Source organism: Carassius auratus, chromosome 4 (genome assembly GCF_003368295.1).
Source record: "Carassius auratus strain Wakin chromosome 4, ASM336829v1, whole genome shotgun sequence".
Taxonomy (NCBI): Eukaryota; Metazoa; Chordata; class Actinopteri; order Cypriniformes; family Cyprinidae; genus Carassius; species Carassius auratus.
Window position 1 is genome coordinate 4,936,578 of NC_039246.1, and position 15,671 is coordinate 4,952,248.

General features: G+C 36.0%; 1 protein-coding gene across 1 annotated transcript; it reads left to right on the forward strand.

Moving 5' to 3' along the window:
• The first annotated feature begins 1,087 nt into the window (after positions 1-1,087).
• LOC113067061 (membrane-spanning 4-domains subfamily A member 5-like) lies at positions 1,088-11,997 on the forward strand. Its single transcript, XM_026239285.1, has 8 exons — positions 1,088-1,170; positions 3,374-3,584; positions 3,909-4,019; positions 4,114-4,182; positions 5,845-5,994; positions 6,832-6,948; positions 11,108-11,188; positions 11,363-11,997. Exons 2-8 carry the CDS (start codon positions 3,399-3,401, stop codon positions 11,435-11,437), a joined length of 789 nt encoding a protein of 262 aa, XP_026095070.1. The 5' UTR covers positions 1,088-1,170; positions 3,374-3,398; the 3' UTR covers positions 11,438-11,997.
• The last annotated feature ends 3,674 nt before the right edge of the window (positions 11,998-15,671 follow it).

Here is a 15,671-nt window from a genome sequence, read left to right on the forward strand (position 1 = left end):
GCTCTGTCAAGGTTTATGATTCTGATTTGTCTACGTGGTATCTAACGCCCCTGATTGACCTGTTTCTGTTTACTCTGTGGATTATTGAAATAAAGCTGCTTATGGATCATAACGTCTCTGACTCAGCGTTACAACTATAATAAAATATTGTATTTTATTATATTTTTGTTGATTTTTGTTTTATGTACATGTTACTTCCTATGATTATGTAAGCACTGCTAGTTTTTTATTTTATTTGTCTGTATGTTTATCAGAAATCACAAAATTAAACGGTTTACTTTTCTAACATTAACAAAACTGAATCATGGTCTGTCTACATAAAACTATACTTTAAACTCCAATCTGAGACTGCGGTTAAGAAAAGGACCAGTAGATAGAATGTTTGCATGATTGCTAAAAAAACCCAAACATGCCTCTTTTCCCTTTTATATGAATTACAAAAATGTATATTTAAAAAATTAGTTCAAAAGACATAATCAGAGATAAATGAGACTTTTTATTGTCATCATCAGTCAAACAGTCATCTGTTTGGACTCTGAAGGAGAAGAAATCTTATTAAACACCAAAAATAAATGTGACTGCCATTTTGAGCAAGTATTACATTTTTATAAATGTTTAAGGCAACATCAAATGAGCATGTTCGTAATTACTGTGAGAGTCCAGTCACAATAATGAAAATATTTGTGTCATTCTTTATCAAAACAAATCTTAGTGTGTGTAAATGATAAAGAATAGAACTTGTGTGTATATATATATATATATATATATATATATATAAATAATTTTATTTAATATGTATATATCCTACCATCCAGTAATGATTGTGTAAGAGAACAGAGTTTGTAGGTCACATGCATTATTAAACATTATATTTCCTCCTGCATATCTTGCATATCTATCAGACCACAGTCCAGTCTCTTATTTCCGAGAAACACTCGGTATTTATGACATTTATTATATATGAGGTGACTTCAAGGGCGAGAGCTGCGCGCAGCCTGACATGAGCCAATCACAGCCGTTTTAGAGTCAGAATGGACCAATCACAGCAGTGATGCTGTTTGTCATTTGATCGTATAGGTGTTCACAGGTAAATTGAAACCAGAAGAACTAGTTCCTCATCAGTTAAGATCGCTGTAAACACAAGCTTACAACTTCTGTCTCAATATATTGGTAAGCACAGCATTTTCTTCTCATGATATGATGCACGTCGTATAAATGTCACATTATGTGTGCGTGCGTTTGGTAAGTCGAGTAGAAGAGTCAGTTCATGAATAGTTTATCATTGCATGCATTTATTACAAATGGAAACGAATTCGAATCTATAATCACATCGAAATCCACTGTTATGTTTTCGGATATGTTCACAAATAAGGCCTGTTATTTGTTTCATATTTACATTACAGTAAATTAAGTGGTAAAGAGTGGGGACGGATTTAAACGACATTAATGCTGAACGAAACATTTTCCACATTATTTTCCCCTTTATAGTGGACGCGGGTATTTATAATTTATGTATTTATCTATTTTTAACTATACAAAACAGCTTGTTTTGCTCTTTTATATGCAAATAGTTGTTTCTTACGATATTATTTAAATATATTATCTTAATTATAAACACACAGTTTTGTAGCAAATACAGTTTAGGCCTAACATGCACTTTGTTATTCTTCCCATTAACTCTCGACGAAAAGCGACGAATCCCTAAAGCACTATTCGGACGGGACTAAGTTTTCTAAACTACGTTTGAGTTTCGATTCTTACCACCTGACGTCTGTGATTTTCATGTACCAATTCGGACGGGACTAACATCTCCTTGTTTTTTACAGAGGGGGGAGGGTCTGATTTGTGCATTTGGGCGTCACCAAGTACGTCTGTGAAACGCAGATTTCTCTAACGACCCCCTGTAAAACTAGTCCTGTCCGAATAGGGCTTTAATTAAGATTCACCAAAACAGCTTACTTCCTCCTTCAAAAGAACAAGGTCGATGTAGGCATGCAACTTAAAGTTTCATATAACTTGAATTGGCTGAAGCTTTATTATGGTATAATCACGTCATTGGATGTCCTTTCAAGATCTTAAGTGTTGTCTTAATCTTCTTAATTGCATGATACTCCCCTAGTTATGCTTGTAGATTTCAACATCAACCTAGATAAACCTCTGTATGCTGATTTCAGTGTTCTCTTGGCAGGTCTTCCAGGCAATTCTATCAAACCTTTACAATTAATTCAGAACGCGGCAGCAAGATACATTTTTAATGAGCCAAAAAGAATACACGTCACACCTCTGTTTATCAATTTGCACTGGCTACCAGTAGCTGCTCGCATAAAATTAAAGGCATTGATGTTTGCCTACAAAACTACCACTGACTGCACCCATTTACCTAAATTTGTTACTTCAGACTTATGTGCCCTCTAGAAGCTTGCGTTCTGCAAGTGAACGTCACTTGATTGTGCCATCCCAATCCATTCTTCCATCTTTATTTGACCCTCTAACTTTAGCACTCACTATTCTAATTCTGTTGGGAAAAAAAATCCAACTAGCTTTCTGTTCTTTTTTTCTATTCTATCCATTTTCCATTTATTAATATTTAAAAGCCCATGCTACGTGTACTGTGTTAACCTAACTGAGACTTGTTATAGCACTTATATATCATTGCTCTTTTGCTGTTTTTGATTCCATTGTCCTCATTTGGAAGTCGCTTTGGATAAGTGTCTGCTAAATGAATAGACGTATGTAAATGTAATGTGAAACCCTTCGATTGCGAGTCCGACTCTCTAATCATGAGGCCACGACTTCCCCCATGTTTTTGTTTATTAACAAAATAATTTGTTGAAATGTGCAGCATTTTGTCCAAGCAATAATTAAGACAACTTCACATTTATAATTTGTATCATGTCAGTATTCTGAATCTTATTGCATCATGAGTTGAGTGAATCTTTAAATTCCTACAAAATATGTAAATACTGTGTGACTTCTGCTGTTTCATAAGCGCCACCTACTGTCTGAAAGTGAATTTACATTTTTATTCAGCGTCTCCTTCACTCATTTTGTCTTGCTCCTCGTCCAGCCACTTTTATGGAAGATTTTGGAAGATATTACACTACGTTTGACTACCTTCATAAAGTATCTTTGCATTATGTTTGTGTGTTGTTAACTAAAATGGTATACATAAATGGACTTAATAAATTGTTAATAAATGTATCTATAATGGCAGCCGGGTCACTTTTGTAGATGTCTTGAGAAAAGAGCATCTGCTAAATACCTTAAATCTAAATTAAGGTATATAAATGTAAACATGTATTGTGTGTTATATACGATTGAAATCTATAATCACAATGGTTTACATGTTTTGATTAACTCTGGTTTGGTACAGGTCAGTTTGAGATTCAGGCACCAGAATGTCCAGCACAGTCATACCCATGAACTCTTCAACGCTCATCATCCAGTTTCAACCACCGACACAAACAACACCTGTTACCACGGGGACAAATGCTCCTGCGCCTGTTTATGTACAACAGGTGGCGGGAGTTTCACCTCTTCGTGGACTTCAGGCGTTTCTGAAAGGCCAACCGAAAGCCCTTGGGGTGAGAAAAGTCTCATGAACCCAGATAATTGTCTTTTATTTTGAGTGTTTTGAATAGATTTTAAATGAGTAGACCACACACTAACAAAGCATATTTTTTATTGAAGAACGTGACATGCATCATTCATACAAATTAGTTCCACACTTGCAGAATATATATATATATATATATATATATATATATATATATATATATATATATGAAACATTTATTGTACAATCTTAAGTACATAACTACAGCTGCCATAGATTGATATTGTATATTTAAATTGTTCCCCTTTATGAAACAATCTCACACTTTCTGCATTATTTTTGTCCCTCACAGACGGTTCAGATAATGATCGGTGTGCTGACTTTCCTGTTTGGCATTGTGTATACAGTTTTTGCACAGTCCATCTTTGCTATTGCTGGTCTTCCTTACTGGGGATCTCTCCTGGTAAGAAACTATTATACAATCAAATTCAAGTCTTTTGTGATACAAGCTACATATTCCAAAGCAAGCCTTAATTTTTGTCTTTTTCTCTTCCCAGTACATTATAGCAGGCGCACTCAGCATTTCTGCAGAAAATAAAATTAATTCATCTTCCAGTTCGTGTTTGGTATGTATCCAGCAGTTATTATTACTTTTAAGGGTCTAAGCCAGCAGTTCTCTATTCCCGTCTCGGTGACCCACCGCTCTGCATATTTTGCACGCATCTCTTACACTCCTGATTCAGATAACCAACTCATTAGAAGAGAGCTCCACATGTTCCTCTTGTCAGGGTCCGTTGAAGTTAATTTTACTTTGGAACATTCATTCACGGATTTGCACTGCAGCGTCTTCACACACAGACAAAACTTACTAGAGAAGTGTGAAATAATATACCTTTGTAAATAAATACCATTGAAATTGACGCCTTGCACACTTTAATGTACTTTAAATGGAACGGAGACATTCCTTTTGAACTGGAATCATGGTAGTATGATTTGAGATGTCCACTACACAGGGCAATTACAGTCGAATAGAACAAACGTCTGAAGTGATAAGAGATGTGCAGAGCGGTGGTGACTCGTCGAGGACTGGAATTGAGAAACCACCATCATTAATCTTCTGAGGTGGATGTCATAACATAATATGACTTGTCTACATAAAAAAACTACTAGCCAATCGAATTTCAAGAAGTAATAATGTCAAATCTGAGGGTCTGGGGAAATTTTTGAGTGGATGATGGTGTAAGATGTATATTGTGTAGCTCCTCAGATTTTTCACACAATATTCATTAAAACAAGACATTGATAATACCAGCATTTCCCACGATTTTGAGATCTAGATCTATTGAGTGTATTCTTAAACACCTCTGATTGGCCATTGTGTTCCTCCTATCAGAGGATCCTTCTATGAGCAGATACATTCGGGAATTTTGTTAAAAAAAAAGAATTTTGCTTAAAACATTACAATAATCTGCAAGTGGGGTATAAAAAAGAACCTTGTTTTAAGAAAAAAAAAAATGTCTTACCCAGCTGTCAGATACTTTTAATTGTTGTAGGCAAAATTCAAATTATCTCATATAACAGAATAATCTTCCAAAGGAAATTTCCCCACCAAGGAATAAAGACTAAATATCATAATTTTGCTAGTTAATCAACTAAATGAACCATTTACAGTAAAAAGTTATCCAGTATATGCAGTATATACAGTATTTGTGTGTGTGTGTGTATATATATAAATACAAAGAGAGGAAATTGTGTTTTTTTTTCTACAGGTGGTTTGTCCAGTCCACTCACTAGTGTGTAGCACACTCAGGATTGCACAATGTTTACCTTGAAACATGGAGTGTTTATAAGAAAGTGTCCTCTATATATACACGCACCAGACAACTTCTTATAAACACTCCATGTTTCTAGGAAAACATTGTGCAATCCTGAGTGTGCTACACACAGTTAAGTGGGCAGGACAAATGTATAGTCAATTATTTATAGGATATGTACCGCTTCAGATATCAGTTAGCTATGTAGGTCTGTTCTGATGTCTAGTGTTGTATGTTTCTATTATGTTTATGTAGCACCGTGGTCCATGGCATTTAGGAATGAGGAAGGATTTGAAGTTGTCCTCTTTAACAGTGTATTTAACAGTATATTTGCTGTTAACAAAAATAATAATAATTAAGTTAAGACAGACTGGACAGTCATTCGTCTCTGGACCTTGTATTTTTATTTACTCATTCATGTCAACAACGTTTTAAAGTTCTTGCTAATTCCTAAATCTTTTCTTCTGACTACAGGTCAATGCTTCACTTGTAATGAACATTTTCAGTACTTTATCCGCAGTCATCGCCATTATTTTCACTTCACTGGATTTGGCTTTAGGACCAATGGCCAGTTACAGTGACTGCAGCGGTTATGACTGTAATAATTCAGAGACAAGGTATAAGGTATGTCATCAAATTTGATATACACATTTAATTTCATATTGTGTCTAAATGGAAATGAACTTTATTTAGTACAGATAGATCAGTGTGTGGTCAGTACACAAGCCTTCATCTGCACTCATCTGTTCACTCTTTTTATCTGGCATTTCAGTAGTTTATAGATCATTTACAATGCAAGAAGTAATTGGCAGTATACATTTATAGTAAACTCAGTCCAGTTTGACCTATAAGAGTGTGATTTATTAGCAGCTTGTGGCAGTGCAAACCCTCTTTAGCCGTTAAAAACTACTGTCAAGACATGCAGCGAAACATCAGCGAAAGGGACACAGTTGTATTTATGGCTGACCTCTGTTATATTTGCAATTGTACAGTTTTACTTTTTATTTGCATTAAATTGCACTGGTCATTATAGAAATACCGTATTTTACCGTATATAATACCATATTTTAAGTCACACTTTTTTTCATAGTCAGGTGCGACTTATTTATCAAAATTAATTTGACATGAACCGAGAGAAATGAACCAAGAGAAATGAACCAATAGAAAACATTACCGTCTCCAGCCACGAGAGTGCGCTCTATGCTGCTTATTGATCCTGTAGTCTACACTGAACAGCATGTAGCGCCCTTTCGCTGCTGGAGGCGGTAATGTTTTCTCTTTGTTCTGAATAAATGCGACTTATAGTCCAGTGCGACTTATATATGTTTTTTTCCTCCTCATGACATATTTTTGGACTGATGAGACTTATACTCAGGTGGGACTTATAGTCCGAAAAATACGGTAGTAATTATCATTTGTTTTTAACAATTATTTGTGCTTATGTTGATTTTTTTCTCTCAGACTCTCTTCAGGGGAATCAGTGGTGTATTGTTGGTATTCTCCTTGCTTGAGTTTACCATCTCCATCTGTCTGTCAGGATTTGCCTGTAAAGCTAGCACCTGCTGTTGTCCTTCTCCGGTGAGTAATGAGGCAAATCATGAGTTCTCAAACATTTTGTGTGTGTGTGTGTGTGTGTGTGTGTGTGTGTGTGTGTGTGTGTGTGCAGGCCTTAAAGTTCTCCGGCACCGTGCCGGTTCTCTGGCGTGTGGTGTCTGGGGAAAACATTTACATTTAAACATCTACATTTAAAAACATTTGAAACATCTACATTTAAAAACATGTTCAAGTTCATAAGTTCGCCTTCCAATGTATGAGAGGTACAAAGCTTCCACTCTCAACCAATCATAACTTTTTGTTCTTATAAACACAAGATCAGTGTTGCAATGTTAGGACTGTTGCTGCAGGTTGTTTTTCAATAACATGATATTAACCCTTTTGAGTCGATAAACGCGTATACGCTTTATGAGTCATTTTCTCCTGATAACCCCGAAAAGAACTTAAATTACACTTTCAGTTTTGATCATACAGGTAAGAGCAATACATCAATCGAATCTGTAAAGGATCTACTTTTTTTGTATACAGACATAACAACAAAACTTTGTGCATTTATAAAATAGAGATAACAAACAAGGTGTGCTGAACTGTAACTCAGTGAATACTCAATGAAGAGTCATCTATAGAAAGCCTGACATGTCTACTTTTAAACTAAAGTGCTGCCGAAAAGATATTCTGTGATAAAGTAATCCATATGAAAACGTGATGTCCGTTTTTCACATCTCTCTTCATTATCTTCTAATGTGACCACGCCCCCGCGCCGAACGCACTATTCAGATTCAAACTGAAGCGCGTGGCTTGAATACGCCCACACAGAAGAAAAAGCAGAGACTGTTCTTCAAGTTTTTTTATTTTACTGTTTGCTTTGCGATGAGAGGAATAAAACATAATTCACCCCAAAAAGATGTGATGTGGTTGAGGAATTGAGAAATGGATTTCCTCAGAAAAAAAGAATGAAGCACTTTATTCAGCAGAGATCATAATAAACATGATTAAGTCTCTTTTATTTATTTATAAACTTGTACTGGTTTTCACATAACGTGTAAACATTTTACTAGTTAACTATAATTCCTGACTAAATGTATAGTCAAGTGAAACATTAGGAAGTTTCAATAACAATACACAATACTATACAATTCAAAAGCTTGATGTAAATAATATAAATGTAACAAATAAATGTAACTGTAACAAATGTAACAAACAATACTGTTCTTTCAATTTAACCCCCACCCCCCCCCCCCCCCCCCCCCGCCCTAAAAAAACTGAAAATATCCTCAGCTCTTTTCAACTACAATAATAATTACTATAAATGTTTTTGTAAAAAATCAGATTGTTAAAAGGATTTCTGAAGGATTGTGTGACTGGAGCAATGATGCAAAAAATTCAGTTTGAAAGTCAGCTTAGATTTTTCCTAATAAACTGTTTAACTGCTCCCCCAAGTGGATATTAAATTATGTTGTGGTATAATTAAATACATTCCAAATAAACTACAAACATAAAATTATATACATTTATTTTGTCCTCACATTATTTCTTGTAACTCCTCCCTCTCAAAAAGACAATCATGTACATACATGCTCCTCACACATTATTATAGAACCCGAGACTACCTGGAGAAGGTGGTCTGAGTTCGGTTGCTCCCGAACTGTGGTGCAGTTCGCGTGAATGTGCAAGCAACACGGACAGCCTTATTGTTTCCATGGCGATGTGTCATGCTTGTCATGTGTCACAGTGCAGCTACAATAGATCTGTATGACACATGGATTTATTTTATGTAGTTTTACTTGTTTTATTAATAATAATCACACACATGCTCACTATATTATGAAATATCTGATATTCTGATTCTAAAATATGTGCAAGTGAATATATTTGGTAGGGATGGGTATCGTTAAGGTTTTAACGGTATTACTACTCTTACCGATACTGCTTAACGGTCCGGTACTTTAACGGTATTCTTATCGGTACTTTGTGTTGTGTTTAGGCAGTCGAAAACTTTGCATTTCTCTGTCTGCACATAATGCACTTTTGAAAGATGCTTTGACAGATTGCTTGTGTTTCTGCCTTTACGTGAAAAACGTTGTTGCACTTATGACAACCAGTCTTGTCTGCATCAACTCTAGTGAAGTATAACCACACTTTGGGTCGTTTTACTGTCTCCGCCATCGTCACTCTTTGTATAAAGCGGGAGTTTTCGTGCTGTAAGTGGCCGTTCACATATCACATCTAAAAACGCGTGGAAAACGGTAGGCACGCCGCCGCTTTCTGATTTTTTTTTTCTCCCCCAAATCCTTCGGGCACTTGCGCTCCTGAGGAGTCTGCCGTTGCTGAGCAACCATGACCTGCTCTCTTCATGAAGACGCGGAAATTTCAGCAATGGATAAATGGATCTGCAGCACTAAAAACTGCTCGCAGTAGCACTGCTACTAAATTAATAAAAAAATCTACATACAGCTATCAGCTGTTCCTTCATCTTGGCTGAGCTTTCAACATTGTTGTGGAAAAGGTGAGGAAGTTACATGACCTGGGGTGCGCTTGCGGCATTCAGAAAAGTTTAGATGTTTTTAACTCGATGCGGTGCGGACACGCCTGAAAAAAACGAGCTCGTCGTCAACGCGTTGCAAACGTGCCGCTTCCATTATGAGCGCATACCGCGCGCCTACATTTGAAATAACAAACTTGATCGTGCAAAAGACGGGATATGTGAACGGCCCCTTATGAGTGTGTGTGACTGACAGACGCAGCGCGCATGAGAGATCTCGCAGATTTCACAGACTAACGACTTAATAATGTTATTGTGCACATCTTACCAAACATTTCTAATTTGCGATATTATTAAGCAAATCTCTTCGCCATCATCACTCTTTATTACTAAGCGGGAGTTTTCATGCTGTTATGTCTGTGCGTGTGTGTGTGTGTCTGACTGACAGACAGCCTCCGCGGCGCATCTCACAGACAAACATCTTAATATGATTGCACATTAGAAATGTTTGGTGAGATAAAATGTGCATGATAACATTATTAAGCAAAAATACATAGTACATTAATTTTTTTCCCCTCCAGTACCGAAAGCAGAACCGATAACGTCAGATCTTACTGATACTATGGTCTTTCATAATTTAGCCCCGGGGCCAGTTTAATACCGGGTTTCGGTACCCATCCCTAATATTTGGTAGTTTAATCACTTATATATTGACCTTGTTAGTTGATATATAACAGGTGATGGATGCTGCCATTTTACAACACGCACATTCATCCTCTCGCCCCGAAGCATGTTGAAGTATTTCTCCAGTAAACTCGGAAAAGGGCAGAGTTAACTTCATAGTTACCTTCATAATCTGTATATGATGTCAATTAAAACATGTCGTCAGATTATATTTGTAAGGATCATTATTAACATTTCCACAAACATATATATATTTATATATAAAACATATATTTTACAAAATGTAAATTTATGGTTTTAAATATATGAAACCTAAAATAAACATTATATGGTTGTTGGTAATAATTATTACTAAATGCTGGACCGTTCTCTTTTCGCTCTGCATATGGAACCTGAAGAATTCCTTTGTGCCACTTGGTGGTAGTTTTGAGAATGATTTTAACACGCGACTGACTTGACGTTAAGCGATGGTACATGCGGTGGTATTACCCATTCTGGTTGTCCACCTGCTATAGGGAGTCAAACAAAACGTGCAGTGCTGGGGGTGCTTCATGTAGAGGTTTTAGAACCCTTGGTCTTAAACATAACTTGTACCTTACACCTTGTTGTGTCAGTTAATAAGGCACGTTAATCTTCTTCTAGCATGTTCTATACCCAATCTATGTCGGTTAACAGGGTGGATAAATTTCTACATGTGAAATATTTGGTCAGGGTTCTTCGGTTATACTTGAACTTAAGGCCCGAGTTCAACCTGTGTGTTTTCTGATAGATACACATTTTCTCCTCCTGATTGAACAAAAAAATTATAATCCAACAAACCTGCTCATTTCAAAATATTCCACCTCGCACCTTATACTCAGCATATTAGAACCACAAAATGAGTTTAAGGATTCATTTGGTTTCATAAAACTTCTGATTTTACTGTATGGTCACAAATGCAAACCTATACTGATGCATTTCTGCCATCTCACAGTAAGAATTTATAAAACATTACATGCACATTTTTTCCCCCCAAAGGTGCAGTTTGTCCCTCAGGTTCTACCACCACAGCCCTCTGATTTCAGGCCCATTCAATTCCATGTTCTTAACAGCTCAGAGGTATGAGAAACTTGTAAACCCAGTTTAGTTGCAATTTGCAATTACAGTAAATTTTATATATATATTAATTTAGTAATTTTGAAGTCACTGGGTAATTGGTTCAATAATTGTTACATAATATTTTAAATAAAAAGTATTCATTAATCTGATCATATAGTGTTTTTTTTCTTGTAGATACCTGTGGCCAGCAGCTCTTCCATTCATCACCAGCCTGCAGAAGCTCCTCCACAATACAGTGAATTCAAATAAAAATGTTCCCCTTATGAAAAGATAATGCAATACATAAAATCTCCAAGTATGGGAAACTAGTGCTTATATTTTTCAATATACTGTAATACATTAATTCATTAGAAAAGTATTAACTGGATACAAATGTTAAAAGCTTTAGATTTTTTTTATTTTTATTGGATGTATTTAAATAATGGTGGGTGGAAAATGAAAATTTATATTAATAACTTTATCTCAGTATACATTAACCTTTTTCAAATGTATATCTACACATTATGAAGAATATTATTGAATACATATATAGAATGCAGCCATTCCTTATAAACATTAAACAATTTAATACACTGATATTTTCTAAATATATTTTGTTTGCAATGGGTTTTATCTCTGTCCATTATCTCTAATGTCCTCTCAATAGAAAAGAGAACATGAAAGCAAATAAAGCAATCACTTGTTCAGATAATAATTGCAGTTTTCACATAAGTCACATATGCACCAAAGATATCTATTTAAAACTTGAAACTGTTTCATGAATTTCTTCCTTGAGTTATGTCAAGAGTGCTGCAATAATTTATTGATTCTCTCCATTTCTTTTTTTTAAATAAATTTTCCTTTTTAAAGATCTGAAATTGTGGTCATAATCCAGTGTGGGCTCTGGTTTGCTATTCTTCATGCTCTCTCTTGCTCCTTTCAACTCATACAGTCCGAACTGTGGTCAATATGACACATCATTAGTGTAACCATAAAGAACACATTTTTCTCCTTCAGTGGACTCACCTTGGCTCTCTCAAAGAAAGAACCCCTTTTTGTAGAGAGTCCCTTTCCAGTGAACCTCAGTAGATTATACAATATTTGCTTTCTTTTTTTGGCTATGGTTGATCCTACAGCAGAGTTCACCGTGGAAAGGAGTGGAGTAAAAAAGAACCCTGTGGGTATGCTTGCAGTAGCTGGTGGTTCCTGGCAAGTATTTGGCCTACATTTTTAAATGTTGTGTCTTGCATACACATCTTTTAAAATACTAATGTTTTTGACGTGTATTGTCCAAAGTGGACCAAGTTTCAATATTTATTCAAGTTAGTCATTTAGCAGACGTTTTTATCCTGAGCCACTTGAAACAAAACCTAAAACTTTATAAATACTACTACCTATACAGATTTATAAACTAAATAAATTAAATAAAGATGACCAATGCATACAACAAATAAAAAAAAAATAATTACATTTAAATGAAAACCTAAAAATAAAGCAAAAACAATAAAAAATATTAAAGAACAGAAGGTATGAGTATAATAATGATTTTAACATAACACCAAGCCAAAAAAAAAAAACTACATATATGCGAATGTACAACCACTAACACACACACATATATATATATATGCAACTGAGTACAACTTAACTAAGGTCAAGCAGTTATTCAGATATCTAAAACCTCACCTGATGTGCACTTAACTTAATCTACTTGAGAAAATAAATTCAGAGTAAGTCAGAATAAATCAAATGTAACAATTTATTATCAGTTGTGTAAGAATTACGCCAATTACATAGCCAATTGATAGATATCAAATCAATACAAGACATCAAATTCTCAAAGATGAATCTTAGTGTAAAAGATACATACCTGACTTTTAGAAAAGTACACAGTATAAAGTGTGGACACACTTGATGCTATGGGCTCAATCTGGCCACAGAATCGCCCTGATCACTTTGCTGCAATCGTTTAAAAACCTCAGACCAAGACAAGCATCCCCCAAGATGAAGACAGAAACTAAAAATTGGAATTTGCATTAACTCGGGTCCCAAGCCTGGGTGGTTTTACAACTCAATGGGAACAGGAGGTAATTTACATGGAGGACCCTGGGAAGGGGCACTCCTATTACAGTAGGCAAAATATCTCTTAACTCTTAAGATTTGTATTATCTTTTAATTTTATTTTGTAAGATTGAGACAATTATACTAGTTGCACTGAGACATTTCAAATGATACTAGACATGAGTGTTAGTTCACTTGCATTGACATTTTCATGAAATCATTTTGAGCAGATTGAGTAGAAGGAAGAATGGGTGAAGGGATTTAAAATGAAACAAATGGCCAGAAGGGAAGGAGGTCCGTGTATGTTTGTATTGTCTGTTTTTCAGACACGGTTCAGTGTACTGGTGATACGAAAACCGATGCAACCGGTTCTTGGCTCGAGAACGAGAAACGCTCCGGCAGTGGGTGTGTACGTTCGTTATCTGGCTCTGCTTCACAAATTTTTCCCCGGCCTTTATTTGCCCGTGTTGACAATGCCCCGGCCACTATAAGAGGCCCGCCGTTTATTTGACTACCGGTTTTTGTTTGAGGTATTCTGTGTCTTAAGAAAAGTTAGAACAAGTCCAATAAAACATCTTTACTGTATTTCTACAGGCAGAGGAGAACAGTCAAACCAAAAAACCAAACAAAGAAATCACAATGGCTGTGTTCGAAATGGCATACTTGTTTACTGCCCAGTACACAGTGTATACTGCCCTACTATTTTTTTAAGGAATAGTTTGTGAAACAGTATGCAATAAGCAACAAATGTTTCAGAGTAGTATGCTAAAGGTTTGGCACATGACTAAACATTAATTCAGCACAGCTGCTGAGGATGTAACCCCACAAATAGATGTACTGACCAATCTTTTTACAAAGGCTTTTTAATTGACCCTTCGCTAAGCCCCGCCCTCCTTAGTTACTGTTGCTACGAATGTCAAGCTTTCACACCTGGAATGTCTATTACAGTATGTATGTACCGATATCAGTCATTCCCAAGGAGATAATTAGTCATTTTTGGCAAAAAAGGTGAAATATCTGAGAGGGCACGACAAAAGGAACTGCAGTGTGCATTTGAGGGTATATATTCTCAAACATCTTATCCATAAATCTTATGGAATAAACACAAGACATTAGCCTGACCACTTTGCAATGACAACATTATTATATTTTTAGCCAACTAGGCTACTTCTTACATATCAGAAAGCAGTTAGGTTACATAAATTAGGTTTATGTTTATAGTTATGAGAATTAGCAGATGCCTTTTCCAAAATGACATACAAATAAAAAGATTTTGTTAATCCTTTCGGCATATAGTTGTGAATGGGTCCTCCCACACTGCTTGATCCATGCCTGGCATTTCTCCCCTTGGGTTTTAGGTTTCAGGAAGGGAAAAAATTCCACCACCCCAGCCAAACTTTTAGGATACCGGGTATCAGATTTGCAGAATCTATATGAACAACTCTTACATAAGACATAAAACCAATAAAACAATATTTTTAGTGAATTGCTGGCCTGGAAAGTATGTTCATTTATGGTAGAGGCTCATTTTGCTTAAATTACTTCCTCAATTCGGGGGGCATGGAGGTGATCAGTTTGTGGTACTGCTGAGGTGGTATGGTAGCCCAGGTTTCTTTGACAGTGGCCTTCAGCTCATCTGCATTTTTTGGTCTCTTGTTTCTCATCTTCTTCTTGACTATATTCCATAGATTCTCTCTGGGGTTCAGATCTAGAGAGTTTGCTGGCCAGTCAGGCACACCAACACCATGGTCATTTAACCAACTTTTGGTGCTTTTGGCAGTGTGAACAGGTGCCAAATCCTCTTGGAAAATGATCTCTTCCAAAACATCTTCAAAAACCTGGTCAGCAGAAGGAAGCATGAAGTGCTCCAAAATTTCTTGGTAAACGGGTGCCGTTATTTTGGTTTTCTAAAAACACAAGTGGAACAACACCAGCAGATGACATTGCACCCCAAATCATCACAGACTTTGGAAACATAACACTGGAATACAATCAACTTGGGCTATGAACTTCTCCAACCTTCCTCTAGACTCTAGGACCTTGGTTTCCAAATGAAATATAAAACATGCTCTCATCTGAAAAGAGGACTTTGGACCACTGGGCAACAGTCCAGTTCTTCTCCTCCTTAGCCCAGGTATATATACCGGGTACGGAAAGTATTCAGACCCCCTTAAGTTTTCCACTCTTTGTTATATTGCAGCCATTTGCAGTTCATTTTTTTCCTCAATGTACAGTATTGTTCAAAATAATAGCAGTACAATGTGACTAACCAGAATAATCAAGGTTTTTAGTATATTTTTTATTGCTACGTGGCAAACAAGTTACCAGTAGGTTCAGTAGATTGTCAGAAAACAAACAAGACCCAGCATTCATGATATGCACGCTCTTAAGGCTGTGCAATTGGGCAATTAGTTGAAAGGGGTGTGTTCAAAAAAATAGCAGT